Raw genomic sequence first — 23507 nt, forward strand, 5'->3', positions numbered from 1 at the left:
AATGTGCTGTTGTTTACCTGTAACAGGCCATATGAAAGAATCATTCATTGTTTGTTAGTGTAATTAGCATTCACCTGACACCCTGAACAGTCAACACAGTATGTGACTTCTTTGTTTGAAAGTGTCTTTAATGTTTAAATATGCAACATGCACTGAACAATCAAACATACCTTAATTAATAACATGAATGATGAAGTTGGTATCACAGCTCTTACAAGCGTACCTAAAATCTGCATTAGGCATCTACTTTTCATGGAAAAGTAAAAACTAAACTGGTTTAAAAATAAAAAAAATTCTGATTAAGACTAGCTTCTCTGAAATGCTGTTGTTAAACAGACACTTTACTATTCCCAAGACTGACATATTGCACATTTTGTAGAATAAACAGTACAACTAACAGTTTGAATGAAACAACTTTTTGTTAGCAAACAAAATGAATGTATCCTTTACAAACCACGTGATAGAATGTACATGCATGCGGATACGTAGGAAATCAGTTAATCAGTGTGTGTGTGTGTGAAAAGTAGCACCAATTGCAATAATGTAACAAAGAATGAATAGAATAATGAAATTGTGAAAAAGGCTCGCTGACCTAGAAATGTTGAAACAGACAGGCATGGTTTTAATGCGAGTCCCACTGTCTTTCAAGTGATCATTCCCATCATATGAGAGCACATGTATGTATTCAACTATCAACAGACAGCTCACAAATCAAATGAACGCTAGCTGAGTACTTCATTTGATTATGCAATCCCTATCTGGAAATGTAAACAATACTTGTGCTTCTGCCAACCATACCTGAACGTGTGGAAAATCTTAGATGCAGATAATGAGCTTGCTCCAAGTAACAAACATTTGAAGCACAATGATAAAACAGAATGGCACTGTCAAAACCTTTTGTTCTCAACTTGCAGAGTAAAATGGGGTTGAAATCCTGTGAAAGACGTTTTCTACAAAATCATTTGTTGCTTCAAATCATGTGTTAACCCTTAGGCTGGTTGTCACGACATATACTGTCACCTGGTTGTCACGACATATGTCGCGCTACTGGCTCAGTCTGTTTGGTCGGTTCCGATTACCTCCCATGGATGCGAAAACGTATATGACCGGTTTTTTTTTTCTCTCTCTGTTAATTCACCAATGACAGTAACGTGTTACAGAATTGCACCAGTGTAAGGGTTAAATGGACAGTTTTCTGGGGGGAGCATAAAGGTGCTACAGATGAATCGTGGGAGAGAATTATTGCTATAACCAGCAGCACAGAGAATAGTTTCTTTAGGGGGATAAGAGCATTGTAAGTCTCTGCCTTTAAGAAGCTAAGCTGGTAAAACATAACGGACCAGAAACATTTAAAAAAGAAAAAAACAACTAACTTCTTCCCTTCTGCCAAATGTAATGATTGCAAATAATCATCTTTTTTCCACAGAGAGTAAATCAACCTCGGATTTCCACTCTCTGAACTGCTGTGTGGACACCAAATCACTCAAACCAGAAAACTATTGCAGTCAAAAAAGCATGACATCCAAAACATAACAAAAGTCAGCAAGTCATTGTGCTGGTGTCTACATGCGGTCAGCCTCTACAGTGTCGGCTTCCTCGTGGTCCACTACATCAGACTCTGTGGTCGCGCCACTGTCCATACTGGAGACACTGGAGCTACACTCCGAGCCCTCCACTTTTTCAACATTTGCGTGATGAGCGTCACCATCCCCAGGAACAACAATCCCCTGGGCCGCAGCAGGAACGAGAACCGCAGCGTTAATATTGCGGTCAGCGTTATCATCACGCTGCAGATTTACATCTTGCTGTGAGATATCGCGATGACACATGGGGCAGGACTCTTTGACGTAGAGCCATTTGCGCAAACACAAGCTGTGGAAGATGTGGTTGCAGGGCGTGATGCGAGCGGTGCGCATCTCGTTGTAACAGATGGCGCACACGTCGTCATGCTGGGCTAGCTGCTCTGCCGACACCTCTGGCATCTTCTCCACCTGTGGATCAATGGCAGGGTAAAAACGGTCATACACGTAAAAAACAAATGTGGGAGAAATGGGATCAATTTTAAGCAATTTCATGAGTTGTGAAACTTCAATTTTAAATCCATGTATTTTAAGACGTCCTTTAATTGTGTTTTTCGACAGTCTCTGCATAAAATATTCTCAACTTTAAGACCCCCTCGCTTTTGAGACCTAGTTTTCTTGGATTGGGATAAAGGGGGGGGGGGGGGGGGGGGAGACTAACAGCTGTACTCATATGCTGTAGAAAAATACAGTGTTATCAAACTGCACTGAGTTAACAAAGTACAAAAGTATTCCATATTGAACAGCTGTTTTGTATTTCCTACATGTTAAAAGTCCAAACATCAGACGCATAAATCCACATTTGCATCAATTCTTGAATTTTACTTGAGTTATACACGTTACCACACATCATGAGTAGACAAGTACAGTTACAGGCATGGGAATTGTCCGCGAAATCGCAGATTTCTGCGAAAAGGAAATTAGGTTTCAGCAAAAATAAAAATTTGTCCGCGGCAAAAAAAGGTAAATTAAATTATATGTATACTATTGTCTCTCTATCCATTATTTGCTTACACGAGAACTACCAAAATATTGGTCTAAAATGCTAAAATTCGTTTTCCTTCCGGGGGGAAGCCCTGTTGGACCTTGTATGTATGTTGGCGGCCTCTGGACCTCGGCCTATTTTTCTATTTTGGAATTCCCATGCCTGAGTTACTGTAGACACTAAGCCTGTGTAATTCTTTAAAGTCGAAAGCAAAAAAATGAAGGGGACAATTCAACTTATTGGCTTAATTGAGATTTCCCAAATGCTTGCCTACAGCCTACACATGGGACGCCACTGAATACTTTACTGATCAAACTAACAGTTAGAAAGCGTCACTTCGAATACTTTATAGCAGCCTCCAGATTAACAAATAGTTCAATCTTTTGTGGTAGCTCAAATAACAACCGGGTGGATCAAACCCTTCTGTTAAGTTTCAAATACCTTTTTCACAGCCTCCCAGCGAAGCAAGAAGCTCTTCCATCCACTCTGCAGCCGCTGCCAGACATTGAAGTAACAGTGAACAATCAAGATGGCAGAGTTGATCCAGCTCCACTCCCCAAACAGTGACTCCTTCAGTCCGTACAAGACCACAAACACCGCCACAATGAACTCGAGGACACGGGTGACTGCACGAGCCAGGTAGATGATATCATCTAGGTTCTCCCATGGCTCGCTGCGTATGGAGTCGTACACGAAGAGGCTGTAGACTACTAGAGAGCCAACCACCTGGAAGATGAAATGAAAATTTTGAAATGTAGGCAACGTAAACTCTAGTCTCGTGCAAGCCCTTGAATAAGCAGACTACTAAGTTCAAGACCAGGTATTATTTTAAGGGGCAGTTTAAAGTTCAATGCATGATACAGACACTGTGCTCTTTATTTATTTTTCCCCCACTATCAGCCCTTGCAGTATCCTAAGACTCTGGGTTAAAAAAGCAATGGGATTATTTTGTTGTTGCAATGCCCTGAAGACTGACCTCTAACGTTTTTTACACCTGACAAACTTTCATGCTCAAGCACATACACATTCAATTATGACTGACTGGCATGGGTGGTGATAAAATATGAGATCCTATTTATTAATTTAGATTTACCAAGCACAATGTTATTTTGCATATAGCCCCTTAACTACCGAAAGAAAACGAAAGTGAAACTAGAGTTATACCCCAGAGTGACCGCCCTTTGCAGGTGGCGCCAGCAACTCTAGTTTCACTTTCGTTTTCTTTCGGTAGTTAAGGGGCTATATGCAAAATAACATTGTGTTGGTAAGTATAAATAAATAAGAAAATTAATATAAATTTTCATGATTAATGGGTAGACGTTTTACTCACTGAACCATGTTTTATACCTGTATGCACCCTTACTATCCCTCTCCTTATACACATGTCACTCACCTGCACTGAGGTCAGAAGACAGCTGGACACAATGACCATCAGCCAGAAGTCCAGGTCGAAGTACTGACAGATGGAGTACGTCATGTACAAGGGGAACATCCACAGGAACGTGCACAGTGCCACAGCACGCAAATGCTTGAACACACTCTTGTTGTGGGAAGCGCTGAGTGCCAGAAGAACTGGGTCGGCAATCTCGTACATGGACTGGATTAACGAGGAAACGACAATGAACAACAGGATGGACATAAGGAACGCGCGCTGCAGAGGACGAAGGTCCAGCACGTCGGTCTGCACAGCAATCAACAGCATCGTGAAGCCTTCAGTCCATCCACGCATGTTGTCGTTGTCATTAGTGAAAGCCTCGAAACCCTGCAGATACAGCTTGGTGATCGACAGAATCGCGTAGGAGGAGTAGGTGATTGTGACGCAGAGAGCGAACAGGCTGATGGGCGTCGAGCAACACTCTCCGATGCTGGCCAGAAGAATGACGATCCAGCCTTCCTGCAGGATGGGGTGGCCTTCAGTGTAGAGGTAGACGTACAGCTGAGAGATGAAAAGGATCAACCAGAACAGCAAAAGTTGCACAGGCAGCAGCGCAGCGTGCCAGAACGTCATCAGCACGGGGAGGATACCGAGCAGGCGAATAGAGGCAGCAACGCGGGAGATGCCCTCTTTGAACATGTCAATCATGTTGCCCAGGTTGTTGAAGACATAAAACAGGCCGATCATCAGCGTGAAGATGGTGGCAAAGTTGTGCAGTACGTGCATCACTACCACCGGAAGACCAGTGATGCGTGAAAACACCGGCAGCGCAAACACCAGCAGCAAGAACTTGGTCCAGTCTTTCATGTCGATGAGGTAGGCGATAAGAGCAGCGACAACAGCCTGAGCCACCAAATGGAGAACGAGCCGCTGTGCGTGTTCGCGGTCCTCGAGCAGAGCTGTCCAGAATGCGCTGCCGTCCACATCTTGTCTCGCTCGTTCCCCCTCCACCACCTCTTGTGACAGGAGGAAAGAAGCCAGGAGAAGGCCCCCACTCACTATGTACATGTACAGCCATACCAGCTGCCGTAAGGGAAGTGTTGCCAATACAAGTGCTAGCACCACAGCTGAAACAAAAAGCAGTGACGGTTGTAGTTTACACATTTTCTTCTTCTTCATTAAACATACACTTCAATAACTTTGCACACATTACAAGCCTTGCGACATTTTTTTTAATTAACACATTCTTGGTGCCATCAAAAGCAAAATACACAGAAGTTAAGGATTGAAGTGCATATATGTATATAATTATGTATGAAGTCATCTTTCTGTAAACAAACTATTCATCTGATACAATGCCCCTTTCCTTTCTGGGAATTGTTCACAAATGCAAGCCCTGAATCACAAAAATGAATTGCATTATCTTAAATTGTTTGTTTGTTTGTTTATTTGTTGCTTAACGTCCAGCCGACTGCGCAGAGCCATATCAGGACGAGGAAGGGGGGGATGAAGGGGGCCACTTGTCAAGCGATTCCTGTTTACAAATGCACTAACCCATTACTTGTGTCCCAGCAGGCTTTAGTAAAACTAAATTAATACCTACTGGAAGATTACCAGTTTCCAGTATGTTAAAATAGGCTTAACCTATCTACTGCTGGACTTACATCAGAACACTAACAGATTAAACTATACATGAATCGCGAGACAAGCGGCAAGAGAAGAGATTTTTGGAAAAAATACAGGTGAATGAGCAAGAAGGCAGAAAAAAAGAAAAGAATTCATGAAGAAAAAGAGAGCATGACAGGAAAGAGGAACCAAAAATCTACCTAACAGCAAACTAGAAAGCTCCTGCGGTTCCAAAAACAGGAGGGGCCTTTAATTTCATAACCGCAGTGCCCCACTGCGGGCTTATCTTAAATTGACAGAGAAGTACATTAAGTAGAATTCGTTAACGCCCATTACATTCAGTGGACGCATGGTGATACTCTCGCCCATTGGGCTTTTTCCAAAAGCTGATGTTACTAAAAACAGAATTGGTAATTCTGGGAAACTGTTCACTGGAAGTTCTCGATTATGCAACCCTTTGATAAATTTGATCTTCAATACATCACTCAAAACCTTTGAAATGAATTAAAGTTAATACAAAATTAAAACAAAAGAATTATGGGTTTAAAACATAGAGAAAAAGTTGAAAAATTAAAATAAAGTTTGAAAAATGTTCCTGACTACTAAGAGTAAAAGATTCAACGTAACCGCCAATGTAACAAACTGGCTGTCAAGCGCTCTACCGATTGAGCTAACCCGGCTCACATGCAGGGGTAAAAAGAAAATTTTTGACTTCGAATATTAAACGTCCAATATTGCAAGTCAAAATACAGTAGAACCCCAATTTTAAGACCTCTGAGCAATTGAGGTCTTAAAAAGGAGGAAGTCTTAAAATGGGGGTACATTTACAGAGGTTATGAACAGAGTATCTGAGACAACAATAAGGTCTTAAAATGGAGGGAGTCTTAAATTGGGGGGGGGGGGGGTCTTAAAAGGGGGGTTCCACTGTACCCCTTTCCTTTCTGAGAATTGTTCACTATTACAAGCCCTGAATCACATATGAATCATATATATATTTATTCCCCCCTCAGCTTCTTTACCTCTGTAAACTTGTAGAGCTAGTTATTTTTCGATAATGACCCAGCAACCAAACAAATAACGAGCCAGCAACAGCCTGAATCCTCGATAGTGCAATGGGTTGAGAAGCTGTTCTGTTTAGGTACTACTTTTGCGACTGAAAAGTTCCCAACGCTCTATACGTACGAAGTATACATCTCTGGAGCAAACAAAACAAACATACCGCATTTAAATTAACAACTACAGGCCTGAACACATGAATCTCCATATAAAATCCATGAGTTCGGTTGTTTTCTGAATCAAGATCTGCCGTGCACAAACGTTCATCACAAGCAAATTCCCAAGGCAAGTAACTCATACTTTGTCTAGCGACAAGAGTAGTTCCCCTTCTTTTCACTCAGTTTCTTCGACAACAGTAGACTGCAATCCCACGGTCAGTTTTCAACAATATTTCATTTTATAAACAGATCACACGCAACCAAATGCACACATCTCATCAATTTAAACAACATAAAGCGGTTTCATACACTATTTTCCCCAGAAAACTGAACTTCATACAGTAATTAACGTTGGAACACGGGTGCAAAAGTTCGTCTGCTAGTCCCATTTGACGAAAGAACATTATCCTAAGCGATACTAAAACATAAACAGAACACACAATATATGCCTTTACCGCCACAGCAAAATAACAGCATATCTGTGTACTTGATTTTAGTCCAAAACAGGGAAACTGACAAGAAGTGTTAACAGAATGGAATGATTTGCACGGAACTATACAACCGCACATTAATCGATCGCCTGCGCAGGTTGACTGGTTGAGTGATTCGAATTCGATCAAACTTTCGCACAAAAACTCCTGTTTTCTTTGAATAACTGAAGAAAGGAGTAATAAACTTATAAAGAGGTTACACACCTCGTCTCAGTGATTATTAAAAATAATGGTCTCAGTTCGCGGTCATGAAAAAGCTCGCTGAAGCTCGCATTTTTCATGATCCGCCAACTTCGACCATTATTTTTAATAATCACTGAGACTCGGCATGTAACCTCTACATATATATCTATATCTATATCTATATACGGCTGGTGTGTGTGTGTGTGTCTGTCTGTGTGTGTGTTCGCGATGCACGGCCAAAGTTCTCGATGGATCTGCTTCAAATTTGGTGGGTATATTCAGGTAGACCCCGGACACAATCTGGTTGATGAAAATTTTTAACACGTGCTCTCAGCGCGCAGCGCTGAACCCATTTTAGTTTTAATGGTTTTTCTGTACATCCATTCCCAGCAACTCTTCCTTATCTTCTCCAGTGTTTTGCGCGTTTATCTCCCTTCCTTCGTGTGGCATCAATCGCGTACGGTGCGCCACTCACCCGGCAAAGCCGGGTACTTCTTCCCGGCTCTACTTCTTCCCGGCAAAGGCAAGCCGGGTATCCCGGCGAAGCCGGTACCCGGCGAAGCAGGTAATCATCTAGTATATATATCTATATATATATACGACTTGTGTGTGTCTGTGTGTGTGTCTGTGTATCTGTGTATTTGTGTATTCGCCATGCACGGCCAAAGTTCTCGATGGATCTGCTTCAAATTTGGTGGGCATATTCAGGTAGACCCGGGACACGCCACAACCTGGTCGATATTTCAACACGTGCTCTCAGCGCGCAGCGCTGAACCGATTTTGGTTCCACCTCAGCTATTTTGGTTCCACCTCAGCTACCCGGGCCCCCATACCGACACACCAAAGCCAAAGTTCTCGGTGGATCTTTTTCAAATTTGGACACCGTATTCAGCTACACCCCGGACACAATATCATCGATGAGATATTTCAACACGTGCTCTCAGCGCGCAGCGCTGAATCGATTTTGGTTTTTGTGTTCATTTCACCATTATAAGTAACTCTTCCTTATCTTCTCATATTCTCCAGGTTTTCAGCGTTTACCTCCCTTCCTTCGTAATGGTGCACTATAGTGTGAGTGGAGCGTCTTCGGATATTCCCGGCGTTCTGTTACTGTTACTATTTTTAGAAGGTCAACGCAGTGTCCAGAACGTAAATTGGACCCGTAAATTATCCTCACTGTAAAAGTGCAAAGGTCGAATCAATTTATAGCCACGCGAAAAATACACTGTCATCTATCTCTCTATAGATACGGCTTCTCTGTGTTTTTGTGTGTGTGTGTGTGTGTGTGTGTGTGTGTGTCTCTATGTGAGCAACACCTGTGCATTGTTCAGTTCTGTTTGTGATGTGGTCTGGCGGCTTTTGTGTAAAATTTATGTACTGGCCTTCCTTTTAGAAGCCATAACTTGCTCAGTCCTGTTTGAGTGGAGTTCGCCTCCAAAGGTGATTAACACGGTTACATTCGTCGACAAGGATGGGACTCGATATGGTCAGGAATGGCATTATGGCCACTGAATCATTTTCGTGCTGTTCCCATTCCACGAATCTGGGAGGGACCTAAGCTTGGCGGGTCCATTGTTCGGACCCGGCGAAGCCGGCGTACGGCTCTAAGTACTTCTTCCCGGCGAAGCCGGCTACCCGGCGAAGCGGGTATTCATTCTAGTATATATATATATATATACACTAATACAGGTTTGACTGTATATGATCTTGTCATTAGCACTCTGCCCCACTTGGTTATGATTTTCAATACACTTCAAAGAACAGGTTATGGGCAACTTGACAAATACACCCTTTCGGAGTCTCAGGCGAGAGTCCGCGCATTGCATGCTGGGATTGCAAATTGTACCAAACACGAGGTCTTCAGAAGAGGTACATTGCCGATTGCGTTCAAGTTTTCCCTCGTAAGCTCTTATCTCTTTGATATTTCTGTGGTTTTTGTCCCACGATAGTTTCATGATCTCGAGTGTGTTTGGTACAACGGAGCGCCCCCTGCCGCCAAAAATGTGACTAGCCGCGCATGCGCACTTGAAACTCCGAAGGGGTGTATTAAGCTCCACTCAAAACTTACTCAAATAATAGACAACGGTAACAATGATTTCCACATCAAAGGTGTTGACTTGTATAGCTTTGAGGGGGTTGGTACGACACCAGGCTTCAAGCAGAAACAGGGCCGGTACCCGAAGAATCACCCCCACCCCCGCCTCCACCCACACTCGTGAAATACGCCACTGAGGTTCAACCATGCTCCTCGACCTGGACAGACAAGAGAAGCACTCATGAAGGTAACATGCAGTGATGAAAAGGCAAAAGATATACACTCCGAGTGTAAACAGAATAGATAGGACTGTATACACTCCGACAATGAAAAGCTATGTTACAACTCTAAGCCAGTGAAATGCCCCCTTACAAGTCGTTAGGAAGTAGCCAATGAAAAATCAGTCTGAGATATTGACTTCCGCCATCTCTTTTTCGGAGTGTATACAGGGCTGGCAATAATGTACACTCACATGGTATAAGCGTCATTGATTGATTGATTGATATACAACCATTTCTAAACTCCAACAATAAACTGCCGTGTAGCATCACTTTTGTGTATGTGTTTGTTTTTGTCTGTGTTTGTCCCTAGCGTACTTTGATACCATGAATCGAAAGTGAAGCGTTCCTTCACAAAATGGCGTCGAATGACACTCCAAGTCCAAGTGTGGATGCGGTTCAGTGTCTGGTCTCTTATGTACACCCCAAAAATGTAATCTACGTTACAGCAAAGCCTGTGAAGCATCAGATTGTTTTCGGTTTTTTTGTACTCTGCTCTACGTTCCTATTGCAAAGTTGTGTCATATGGCAAATTCGGTTCGTGACCGGAAGATAACGCCGGAGTGTATGTTGGGTCAGAATCATGTATACACTCTGAGTGGGTATAGCCAGTGCGTGATGAAAAACACACACACACAAATGGCTGAGCAATATTATCTGGAGAGTTCTTTGTCAGAGGTAAGTGCATGTATACAGTTTCCTTGTAAATGCATATATATATATACAAAAGTGGGGTACGTGTACGTTTGATTGCATGAAGAAATCATTATGGTTGTATTTATGTTAATAATATAAAAGAATGACCTAAACCTAGCAAACAATTTTTAAAAGATTGTCTTGCAAAAATAAAATCCTGTTAGGGTTCTCAAGATAAAGTACCAGTGCATGTTTATTTCATGGACCTTGTCAATTGCTGAAATTGATATATTTAGGCTTGAAGTTGAATTCACAAAAACTAGTGAAAGCCTATAAAATAAAATAAAATAATCCATTTGCCACCAGTTGAAAAGAAGCCAACATAATGACATCTCAGTGAACTATGGCTGTCGTGTTTGCGTTCGAAAGGAGTTGTTACATTATGCAAACTAAAAAACATGTCGTTTTTGGATGCCAGCTGGAGAGCTAAGGACGAAGGTCTGTGATTCGAACAGATTCTGGTGTCAGAGGACTAACCACACACAGAATAACCACACACATGTGGAAGAATTGCAGTTTTAATGATATGCATGTAGATTATGTATTTTCGTCCAGTGTGTTCTTTGCTCCGCCTTCCTTACCACAACTTCTGCTGCGTGTTTGCCAACAGCGGAAAACCCCCACTACCTTCAGTTTTCTATATTAAGAACGTGTACCGGAAACGGAAGTGAGACTATACACATTCGTCGGCAATGGCGTAACATCTAGGCACACAGCGAACGAACTCGCAAACTCTGTGTTTCCATGACGAGAAAATGTGATTTGCCGGTCTGAAAATCATTCCATCTCACACAGTTTTTGCCAAGTTTCCTTGTCAAAGATGTCTCGAGGGAGCGGAACGGAGCTTTTGGTGGACATCTTGTGCCGAGTGCCACCTCTGCTTGTGCTCGACAAAATTCTCTGTTTTCAGTTTGAAGATGGGCCATTCGAAAATCCACGTGATACAATCCTCATTCTTTTACTCCTCACAGCATGTGAGTCATTCACGATCAATCTAAGAAACATGACGTTTATGTCTGCTTACTTTCACTTCATCAAAAGTGAGACATTTTCGGTCCAAAGTCCAGGTTGTTTCCCCTGCATAAAATTATCCATTAGGGCCTACTCACGTTATCTGCACGTTTTCAGAAATATTCCTTTTTTTTTCTCTCGGTCGGGTTGAAACGTTAAAGTCACTTTAGTTATCGAGGTTATAAAGTATTTTGTTGGAAGTGAACACCTCAACGTACCACGAGCTGCTCCTTTGTCTCTGTTATTCTAGTGTTAGTAAGTTAGTACAATTCTATAAATGTGCCATGCACATTTAAAAGTAGGAAATTTACACCTGTAGCCGAGATTAGAGAGAATAAGCCTTTCCATTGCGCGATACAATGCGGGTAAAGGAGAGAGTTGGAAAGGCATATATATTCTCTCTATTGTGCGGTACTAATTTTCTAAAATAAACCACCCACAGGGGCAGGTAAAACCTCAGTTGGAAGCGGAGCTGGCTTCAAAACCAGTTGTCACTTTCGGAATGGGTTCGATCCTCATGTTCTGCGAGGTATTTTTTCCCAGAGTCTACTTTGTGCAGGCTCTCCTCAGTGTCCGAACACCCCTGTATGCACGCATGCGCACGGTAAAGAACCCAAGTTCACAGCGAAAAAGAAAAAAATGGGTAGTGCCGTACTGCATGGCAGCTCGCTTTCCCCAGTGAGAAAGCAGCCCAAATTTCCATGAGAGTAACCTCACAAAACTGTATAAATTTTGTAAAATCTTATCTTTATATAACAACAAATTAACAAACAAAATAAACAAAACCTCTAAATCCCCCCCCCCCCCTCCCCTCCCCCACTCACCAAAACCTTAGCAGAAGATAAGAGAATCTTTCAATAAATCATGTCATTTCGGGTGTTTTCAGATAAAAGTTGGACCCGAGATTGTGATATCTTTTTGTCAAGTGAGGCCTTTCCTATTCTTGCATACTTTCTCAACATGGATGTATGTGAGCCATTTGCATGATGTAACTTACGTAGGCAGATGGTATTTGTCTGTTTTAGCAGAATTTTGGATGTTATTGTTTAATTAATTTTTCATGAGTTCTGCTGCAGACTGTTCAAGCATGACATTAGTAGTGTTGTTGGTTCTCTGCCTGTAAAAAAACCTTTTTTGTATTCAAGATCTTAAACTGATGTTTTGCTTTGTCATTTTTAATGTTAACAGAGAGGTTCAAAAATTAATTTTGTGTGCTGTTTTTTCAGTGGCAGCAGCAATGGTGGTGTTATTCTGCCTGCCAATTCAGCAGCTGCAGGAAGCTTACAGCTACCTACTGTCGCTCGGTCTGCTAGTCCTGTGTCACGTGTGGAGTACCAAGATTATTGCTCCTGGCAGCACCACGTTCACCCTCAACCTCAACTATAACTCCAGCGGTCGGAGGCACCCCTTGGCAGATGCCACCAGTGTGTTACTGGCCAGCGCGGTGGTGCAGATCTCGCTGGCACAGCTGTTCATCGCCCTGCGCACCAGCCGACCGTCATACCAGCAGGTGGAGAACAACAACCGTATGGCGCTGGTGGTGCAGCTGCTGCTCTACTTGTCTTTCACACTGCCCGTCACTCACGCTGTTCTTCGCCGTGTCTTGCCCGACTCCATCCCCCTCACCCTCCTGCTGTCCAGCCTCCTGCCATTTCTGCTGCTGGTGAGCGACTGGGTGCAAGGCTTTTTCTACTGGGTCATGGACCTGCCACGCGTCCTCAAGTCCGAGATCGCCTTGTTCCAGGTGGTGGGCATCACTGACTACGTCTCCAACCACTGGACCCGGCTGCACGTGCCTAACGTGCTGAGGACAATGTTTGTTGTTCGGCTGCTGTGGTTGGTGGCGGGCTTTGTGCGTGTGTCGGTGCACCATCACTTTCTGAAGACATCCTCCATCGATTTCTACGAGTCATGGGAGGTCAACTGGGAGCTGCTGTACCACCTGCTTGCGGGGAGCTGTGAGACGTGGGTGGCCTTGCTGGGGTTTTCCTCCATGCTGGCCCTCCTCACCTCCTACCTTGGTGTGGTTGTGGCCTGGCTGCTGGACGCTGATCAAGAAGAGGAGCGCAACATCGGCACCGTCAGCTCTGTTCTCTTCTTCATCCTGGCCCTGCAGACTGGTCTGACGGGGTTGGACACCACGAAACGTTTGGTGCGCCTGTATCGTAACTTCTGTCTTCTGTCCACCGCCATCCTGCACTTTGTGCACAGCACTGTCAACCCCTTGCTGATGAACGTCAGCGCCTCTCACTCCGGGGTGCTGTCCAAACACCTGCGCCTGTTGGCCATGTGTGTGGTGCTCATCACCTTCCCGGCCTGGATGATGTTCTACCTGTGGCAACAGCACGAGCCTAGCACCTGGCTGTTTGCTGTCTCTGCTTTCTGCATAGAAATCATCATCAAGGTGCTCATCTCGCTCACCGTCTACACCCTCTTCATGATCGATGCCTACAAGGAGACCTTCTGGGAGAAGCTGGACGACTACGTCTACTACGTGCAGTCCTTCGGCAACACCATCGAGTTCTTCTTCGGCATCTTCCTCTTCTGCAACGGGGCCTGGATCATGATGTTTGAGTCTGGCGGGTTCATCCGAGCCTTGATGATGTGCATCCACGCCTACTTCAACATCTGGTGCCAGGCCAAGGACGGCTGGAAGGTTTTCATAAACCGGCGCCATGCGGTGGCTCGTATTGCTGCACTGGAGGTTGCCAGCAAGGAACAGCTTCAAGCTCACAGCGACGTGTGTGCCATCTGCTACCAGGACCTCAAGACGGCCTGCATCACCAAGTGCAGGCACTACTTTCACGCCGTCTGCCTGCGCAAATGGCTGTACGTCCAGGACAAGTGCCCTTTATGCCACAAGATTATATGTGAGGCCCCTGGGTCCGATGGCAGTGAGGGGACGGGGGAGGGGGACAATGATAACGGTGATGTGGGAGGGCCAGCGAACAACGGTGAGATATGGCAACAGCAGCAGTGGCAAGAAGCCATGCATCACCCACGACAGGAGCACCAAGCAGGCGGTGACAATCGTTTTGATGTGGACAACTTTCCTCGTCAGCGTCAAAGAAATCCGATGCGGTGACGTTTAGACAATTAATGTATAATATAACATTTGGTTGAAGATGAGTTGTGAAAGGAGATTATAATATAAATAAAAGATGTGGATAAGAGTAATGAGACAAATGGGTTTGATGACGATGACAAAAGTGGACATGGATTGCCGTGTTTTTTCCTCTTCAAGGCTGGTGGATAAGAAAAGGAGAATGAACAACACTAAACTGTGTAAGAAGAGCTGTTAAGAATGAAAAACCGTGAAAATTTAGTATTGAAAAAGTTATCATGGCTATAGCATTCTTTTCCTTGGTATAGCTTACTGTTACAAGCGCTTCATGCATGGAGCACAGTTCTCCATACATTGCATGCTAACAAACATTTTCTCTCTGTGTGTATTTTACAAGCTTGACAAGAAATGTTCGTGTGCATTTTTGAAGTGGTAAGTACAGGGAATAACTTATTACATGTAATGGTTAGTTTCCTTATGTAAATCAAAGGTTGGAATTCAAACTCAAAGGCTTGGACTAGATGTGCAGATAATAATACTATGTAGATTTGATGTATGTGAAAGTTAAATTGAATGTGTGTGTTTGTGTGTACATTTTCCTGCCATTGCTTGTGTAATTTACACAGTATGTATTATACATGTGTACATGTACATGTATGTGTTCAAAAGTGCGTGAGTGCCTATAAGTTATAACTGTATGTATGTTTGGATGTGGGCATGTGTGTGTGCTTCTGTGTCACTGTTTGTAAACTATTGTAAATATTGTGCATGTTTTATTGTTAATGCACACAGTTGTATGTATGCGTGAGTGTTTGAATGTGTGAATGTGTCGGCGATACATGTGAGACTAACTTGGAGAGTGTCAGTGGGTGTATAAATGATGTGCAGGTATTACTGTTGAGGCAAATGTGTGCATACTTGTTTGTGTGTGCACAGAAAAACGTATGTGTGCGTACGTCTACAGATGTGTACCTGTGTGTGTTCTGCCTTTCATTCTCTTTTCTTTTGTAAGTCTCATTATTTTAACAAAAGAAAGACAAATCTCTATATCTTCGAAGGAACATATCCTGTGTGAGATGTATCACCCTCCATTCATGAGATACTGACACTGAAAACTTTTTAAAAAAATTCACAAAAAATTCAATGTAGATTTAACTTTAAGGAGGGTGCCTTTCTGCTGTGAATCAAATGACATTTAAAATATGCTGATCTTATTTTCTTGTACTGTATGACCCTTTTTTGAACCTTCTATTTGTTATGTATGTATACATACAAATGTACATAGCAGGACACAGTGTACATCAGAACTTAGCTTCAGGATTTAAAACAAATCCATCATATCATGGCTTTATCTCATCAGGAATTGCAATGATGTAATTAAAAAGTCCCTGCAGAGAGTAATATCAGTGTTTTTGTAGGTATATATAAATGGCAGGTGAAATGTAAGGGGTGTTTTATTTTTATTTCTTTAAAAAAAAGTGTTGTTTCAGCCCTTTTGTTTAATTTTGAGTGTTTTCTTTAAATATATATAGCGCAACATGAACAAACAGGACAGATATAAAATCTTTAACAACAGTTAACAAGCTGTTCATGCCATATTTTTAAGATGTCTAAAAAGATGACGAGAAGATATCAATTATATGTGGTGCTACATGTTAATTATCAGTGGTTAAAAACATTTTCTTTTTTTGACAGATATCATTTACTGGAGAATATCACAGTTTATATCAAGACAATCAATAATATAAAAGATTGAGGCAGGTGCATGAACCATTAGAGATAGTCAGGTGGATGTGTAAAGTAGAGAACTAATCGTATATCATGCCCTTGATTACACCCCTGTAACTGGACAATTTGATGCTTTTCATATTCCTGCAAACTTGTGCAAAATTCAAAACAGCTATACTCCATATTAACAAGTTGTGCAATACAGCTGAACCAATGACAGACAAAAGCATGCCCTTCCTTTTTCGGGACTGACTTCTGTGTAACTGTTACCTGCTCATGTCATGGTAGATTATTCTGAAGTCTTGTGTCGGACATACCAGTATGTGTACATGTAGCTGTAAGACACACGCACTTGCTTCAGTGCATAATAGATGCATTTCAACTCTTCGTGGTGTTTTCTTTATAGTTAACCACACACATCCTCATAGTTCACTGATTATGATAGCATTGATAATTACATACTTGTATTAAATCACACTCAAGCCTTCAGTGAGAAGCAGACAAAATTAGATGGACGAAGAACAGTTGTTTCCCCTTATTTAGCAAACTCTCTCACTAATTAATAAAAAAAATAAAAAAGAGATTTGAGTTTGTTTTAAAATATTTGTGATGTCTTGAACTTGCTCTGGCGACCATCCCTTGATAACAACCACCTTCCCATTATGACTACCCCTGAGGAACCCTGATGAGGTTCTTTCCTTTGTAATTCACTTTCCATAACTGCCACCTGTCTATAAGAACCACATTTGTTTGGTCCGTCGGATGCTTGTTATAAAACGGTTTAACTGTATCATATTCTTGGACTAAACAGTCTGAAGGATTGGGATGGGGAGGAAGTTAAGAAATATGTACATTGTGAATGCTTGCTCCTTCTCTAGAAAAAAACAAGTCGCGTAAGGCGAAAATACAACATTTAGTCAAGTAGCTGTCGAACTCACAGAATAAAACTGAACGCAATGCAATTTTTCAGCAAGACCGTATGTACTCGTACGTAGCATCGTCAGTCCACCGCTCATGCTCATGGCAAAGGCAGTGAAATTGACAAGAAGAGCGGTTTAGTAGTTGCGCTGAGAAGGATAGCACGCTTTTCTGTACCTCTCTTCGTTTTAACTTTCTGAGCGTGTTTTTAATCCAAACATATCAAATCTATATGTTTTTGGAATCAGGAACCGAAAAGGAATATGATGAAAGTGTTTTTAAATTGATTTCGACAATTTAATTTTGAAAATAATTTTTATATTTTTAATTTTCAGAGCTTGTTTTTAATCCAAATATAACATATTTATATGTTTTTGGAATCAGAAAATGATGGAGAATAAGATGAACGTAAATTTGGATCGTTTTATAAACATTATTTTTTTTTTACAATTTTCAGATTTTTAATGACCAAAGTCATTAATTAATTTTTAAGCCACCAAGCTGAAATGCAATACCGAAGTCCGGGCTTCGTCGAAGATTACTTGACCAAAATTTCAACCAATTTGGTTGAAAAATGAGAGCGTGACAGTGCCGCCTCAACTTTCACGAAAAGCCGGATATGACGTCATCAAATACATTTATGAAAAAAATGTCTGGGGATTGCATACCCAGGAACTCTCATGTCAAATTTCATAAAGATCGGTCCAGTAGTTTAGTCTGAATCGCTCTACACACACACACACAGACAGACAGACACACACACGTACACCATGACCCTCGTCTCGATTCCCCCCTCTACGTTAAAACATTTAGTCAAAACTTGACTAAATGTAAAAAGAGAAGTGAGTTTATGTTTAAATAAAATGTAATTGTTTATTTATTCATTTAACCCTAAAAACAATCAATCTTAATCCCAAGGGATTGGTCTTCTGTCAGCTATCTTACTGAAACGATAACTGTGTGCTGGTAGAACTGTTTCCATCTGCCACAACAAGACTATAGGTCTTCTTGGCTGCTTCAAATGGTAATCATGTGATGTGAAGATTTCTCCAGTTTTTGTTTGTTAAAAGTGTACGATTTTTGAGGGGTAAGTCAAAACCACCAATGAACTCTGTTGCAAAAGCTGACATTGTTAATTTCAATCATTTATTTTTCACAGTTTCAACACATTTTTCGTCTGTTTTTGCACAATGTCTAGTTTGCTACTTTAACTGTAGGTAACTGAATTCACATGCACGTCAGTTTTGAAGCTAAAATGGTGATTTTCCTTTTATTCAATTTTTTTCCAAATTTGTGTTAACTTGCTGTCCATTTTTCCAGCTAAATTATGTAATGGACTTACTTTGTACACTTTATTTTTCTTCAGGGGACATCTGTTGAACTGGAGAAAACTACCCTGGTTTTAATGTTGAAGCTTTATGTAGAAAACAGGCATGGGAATTGTCCGCCGAACGGCGGATTTCCGCCGAATTTTTTTTTTGTTCCGCCGAAAATGCAAAAGTGTCCGCCGAAAAAATAAAGGGGGGAGGCACACAAAAAAAGCACCGGTTACTTTGGCCTTTGCGCAAAAGCCCGCGAAAACTTTCCGTACTTTGTTCACGCACTGCTACCGCCCGCCTCAGTTATTGAACTTTTATGTTTGAAAGTAAACCAGATTGCACAGATTGTGTTACAAGTTACATTTTCCTGTTTGTCTCAACAAATTTTTTTACAAATTTAAACCATATAATACAGTAGTACCTGCCATATCCGGTCACCCATTAGTCATTGCAAAGGTGACCGCAAATATCAGGTGGCCGTTCATTACAGGCCCCCTCCTCCTCCAAAAAACCCCCCAAAACACGATCAAGTTTTCATGAAGAAAAGAAAGCGATCATCCACGAGCCGCCGATTCATTGTCTCTGTTAGTTTTGCTTTCGTTTATACATCTTAATTATTTGCGTGTTTAACTCGATCGTCCTGGCTAAGCTATTGTTTCGTATGTTTCTATGTGTGTTGTTTGGATTATTATATATGTATTTGAGTGTCAGATAAACAAGTGTTTCAAACTCACATCAGCTGTGATCGATCCGGAAGTGACTGCCGTAAATGTACATGTATGCGCATGTCTGTATTTACAGTTTGCGCATGCGTAAGTATTCATGTCGTCTGCTCGTGCTGTGCCGTCTGTGCACACAACACACACACACACACACACACACACACACACCACAGGCGCTCGCCCGCGAAAGTGACAAGTGGCCGTTAAGTGGCCGCTCCTGTCGAGTAAGAGGGGCACCTTAGGGCAAAAATCAGTGACCGTTGACCGCGTCAGACAGGTTAACGGCCATTAAGAGTCAATTATAGAAGGAAAACTCATTAGTCATGGGAAAGCTGGCCGCTCCGGGTAGGTTCACGCCCACGAAAGGGCCGGAAATGGAAGGGACTACTGTACATATATATATTTTTTTTCTTCAAAAAAGCAAAAATTGGTACATTTTTGTACTAAAAACTCTGATTCTAAAAACAGAATTTAATGGCAAACTTGGAGCTCAGATGACACCAGATTGCACCATCTGGGTTCTTTGGAGAAAAAAAATTTCCGGGGGAGCATGCCCCGGACCCCCCTAGTAAGGCTAGGTGCTTCGCGCCGTCGACTTGATGCTTCGCGTCTTCATTTAGAAATTTTCCGCCTTTTTTACAATTTTCAATTCCCATGCCTGAGAAAAACTGTGTTTTCACTTTTCAGTTAGGATCACCATTGCCTCAGTTGAAGTTAAGTCTCTCGTCAAGTAGCAAAAGACTTCATGTTGATTTGCAAATCCATCTGCTCAGCAGTGTGTGGCTGCTGATGCTGTATTAATACTAACATAGCATAAATGTCATGCTTATTTAATGTTTTCTTACCCCGATTTGGTGTATTTTGCAACCTTGGAGTACAGATAACAAGCACAGACATGAAACAAACAGAACTGTAAGAAATAGGAGCTGGCTTGTGTTTACAAGTAAGCTTTGTGCTTTACGTAGATTATTTATTTATGGCTTGAGCTTGTACAGTCCCAGAGCAGCATTATGCCTTAACTGGCCATGATTGTTCAGTTTAACAGAAAGAACATATTCTCAGATATATTTATTATATAGCTCATTGCGAAAAGAGAGTACATCTGAATACTGTTTTAGAATACACACCACTACAATTTCTCTCCTTTCCAAGATGGAACACATCTGTGATACATTATTATATGTTATGTATGTATGTACTTCATTTGCTTCAAAACTAGCTGTAATCATACATTATATGATGTGCGTTACATGTACATCATGACATTGACATTTTCATTTTTGTTACAAATTAGGAGCTCGTGTTTTGTTTGAAGTTACAGTGCTGTGCCAAATACTGCACAAGTGGTCGGTTTGAATTTCAATAAAACAGTTGACTTGCAGGATTACTTTGTGAGTGTCTTTTTGACATTCACTTAATATTTGGCTGAATGTTGTACCAATGACTGATGAGGGAATGGAGGTAGAATGTTTGTGTTTGAGTGTGTGCAGCAGTTATGTGACTGACGACTATGTAACTTTACATGTGATTTTCCCCCCAAATGTCACCTACAAGACCTTTTCTTATTTTGGGGAATGCACACAAGCCATACTTAGCAGTATGGTTCACAGACAAAAAAGGACTGAAATAATAACTGTACTCTTTCTTTTCTTATTTGAACACAAATGCATGTTGCAAGAAACGTCACAACTCGCACACTTTGATAAGTCTGGTTGTCTGGTTAAGGTCACAGTGGCATCAAGTTCAGTAAAAACAATGGAGATTATCAATTTATTAACCATTCATAAGCTAGAGCTTTGAAACTTTATATGTATTTTAAAGAGTCAGATAACCAGATATGATCAAAGGATGGTTGATTGTATATCATCAAATTTCAAGGATCCATTAATTGTTTTTCTTCTTCTGCTTCTTCTTCCTTTTTCATTGATGTAAGAATTTGTCAATACCACTTGTTGGAGAAATCAGGTTTTCAGTGAAATAATAATAAAGTTCAATCATAAACTGTTACTAAAATAAAATTATTATTATTAAAAAGATCGTTTTTGTTGTTTTCAGTAAAAACAACAAAAACGATTTTTCTAATTATCATTTGATTTTAGTGACAGTTTATGATTGAACTTTATTATTACATGTATTTCACTTTCAAAAGCATGCCAGATCACAGATTTCACATGTTTCATAAATCACAGACTGTACACATACCAGAGACAGCAGATCATAGACTTTCATTTAATTTTGTTTCAACTTATGCAACATCAGTTCTTCAAGCGAATGACACTACATCACTCTTTCCACTACTGAAAACATCAGCACGTAAACATGTCTACAAACGAAACAATCGAGAACCGATGTCGTGGATGTGGTATAGCCGTTGGAGTGGGTGAGGTCCAAAGACATCATGAGATGAGATGAGATAAGATTTTCGCAAATAACGACCACTCCCTCATAAACGAATACCAAGGACTTCTCCCTTCGATAATGAAAGTACGCACTGGCTCAGTAAAAGATATACGCACTCCGACAATGAAAAGCTCTGTTACAAATCTGTAGCCAATGAAAAATCAGTCTGACGTATAGACTTCTGCAACAATGGTCGCCGGTTAATATGACCACTTTGGGACCGGGATAAAATGGTCATAATAAGCGGCTGGTCATATTAACCGATGTTAGAGAAAACGACTTAAAAAAAATCACAAAACGAAACATTTTTTTTTGTAATTAATAATTGTAAGAAAATGTAACTTGGCAACAAACACAAAATTAAATATGTGTACTGTACATTGTAGCCATTATAGATGACGTCCGTTGAAAAGAAATTGAAATGGAATGAAAAGTAAATGGAAGAAACGGCATATACACGTCCAAATGTTCACTTAGGGGCCTTGAAAAAATCACGGATATTGGTCTGTGTGTTGGTGCTAGACCAGAGGAGATCCTTCACTTCATTGTCAAAGGCTCCAAACTTCTCCATGTTGTAGCCGCGACTTTGAAGTCCAGACCTCAGTTTCTCCATGAGCGCTCTCATTTCAGGAGCTGTTGGGGGTGGGGGTGGGGGTTCCTCTTCGTCTGCGCACTCCTTCCTCACGCTGTCTTCATTCTTGAGAATGTTTGTCAAAAATCCTCTGTTGACGCCCAACTGTGCAGCACTCTCACGCATACTACAGGATGGTAGAGCTTTAAATTTGTCAATAAGTTCTAGCTTTTCCTCGGCTGTCCGATCTTGGCGTTTTCGTTTCGACATTGTTTCCTCTTGAATCAGACTGAAAGATTGGTTGGCTCGTGCTCTGTTTGCCAAAAAGAGAGAGAATAATGTTCGTGATCACTTTAGATTTATTCACGGGAAATAATGAAAAGATCGCACGCTTTTTTGCTTTTTTTATGACGCTCAGTCTCGGGGAAAAAAAGAGAGAGAATAATGATCGCGACATAGAGATCACTGAGCACTGATCACTTTAGTTTCATTCACGACTGAAAAAGAAAGAAAATATCGCACGCCTTTTTGCCTTTTTCAAAAAATCGTATGTATATTTTCCCCCCGAGTGATTTCAAACAGAACAAGTCGCGTAAGGCGAAATTACTACATTTAGTCAAGCTGTGGAACTCACAGAATGAAACTGAACGCACTGTAGACAATATCCGTAGTCCGCCGCTAGTGCAAAAGGCAGTGAAAGTGACGAGCCTGTTCAGCGCTGTAGCGGTTGCGCTGCGCTGCATAGCACGCTTAACTGTACCTCTCTTCGTTTTAACTTTCTGATCGTGTTTTTAATCCAAACATATCATATCTATATGTTTTTGGAATCAGGAACCGACAAGGAATAAGATGAAATTGTTTTTAAAACGATTTCGAAAATTTAATTTTAATCATAATTTTTATATTTATAATTTTCAGAGCTTGTTTTTAATCCAAATATAACATATCTATATGTTTTTGGAATCAGAACATGATAAAGAATAAAATAAAAGTAATTTTGGATCGTTTTATAAAAAAATAATTTTAATTACAATTTTCAGATTTTTAATGACCAAAGTAATTTTTACGCCTTCATGCTGAAACTGATGCAATACCGAAGTCCGACCTTCATCGAAGATTGCTTGGCCAAAATGTCCATCAATTTGATTGAAAAATGAAGGTGTGACAGTGCCGCCTCAACTTTTACAAAAAGCCGGATATGACGTCATAAAAGACATTTATCGAAAAAAAGAAAAAAACGTCTGGGGATATCATACCCAGGAACTCTCATGTAAAATTTCATAAAGATCGGTCCAGTAGTTTACTCTGAAT

General features: G+C 41.2%; 2 protein-coding genes across 3 annotated transcripts; one reads left to right on the plus strand and one right to left on the minus strand.

Annotated features, from left to right (window-relative positions):
* Positions 1-107: 107 nt before the first annotated feature.
* On the minus strand, positions 108-11111 carry LOC138982184 (RING finger protein 145-like). Its single transcript, XM_070355411.1, has 5 exons — positions 11045-11111; positions 9523-9707; positions 3959-5067; positions 3007-3291; positions 108-1991 (listed from the first exon to the last, which is right to left on the minus strand). The coding sequence occupies exons 2-5, from the start codon at positions 9695-9697 to the stop codon at positions 1563-1565; spliced, it is 1998 nt and encodes a 665-aa protein (XP_070211512.1). The 5' UTR covers positions 9698-9707; positions 11045-11111; the 3' UTR covers positions 108-1562.
* A 45-nt stretch (positions 11112-11156) lies between these two features.
* LOC138982187 (protein TRC8 homolog) lies at positions 11157-20606 on the plus strand. 2 transcript variants are annotated; one of them, XR_011460803.1, is made up of 3 exons: positions 11157-11437; positions 12701-17154; positions 18023-20606. XR_011460803.1 is itself a non-coding variant. In XM_070355414.1 (2 exons), the coding sequence occupies exons 1-2, from the start codon at positions 11284-11286 to the stop codon at positions 14557-14559; spliced, it is 2013 nt and encodes a 670-aa protein (XP_070211515.1). In that variant the 5' UTR covers positions 11157-11283; the 3' UTR covers positions 14560-17836. The 2 variants fall into 2 exon arrangements, 1 of the variants encoding a protein (XP_070211515.1); XM_070355414.1 differs by lacking the exon at positions 18023-20606 and having other exon boundaries at positions 12701-17836.
* The last annotated feature ends 2901 nt before the right edge of the window (positions 20607-23507 follow it).

Source organism: Littorina saxatilis, linkage group LG12 (genome assembly GCF_037325665.1).
Source record: "Littorina saxatilis isolate snail1 linkage group LG12, US_GU_Lsax_2.0, whole genome shotgun sequence".
Lineage (NCBI taxonomy): Eukaryota > Metazoa > Mollusca > Gastropoda > Littorinimorpha > Littorinidae > Littorina > Littorina saxatilis.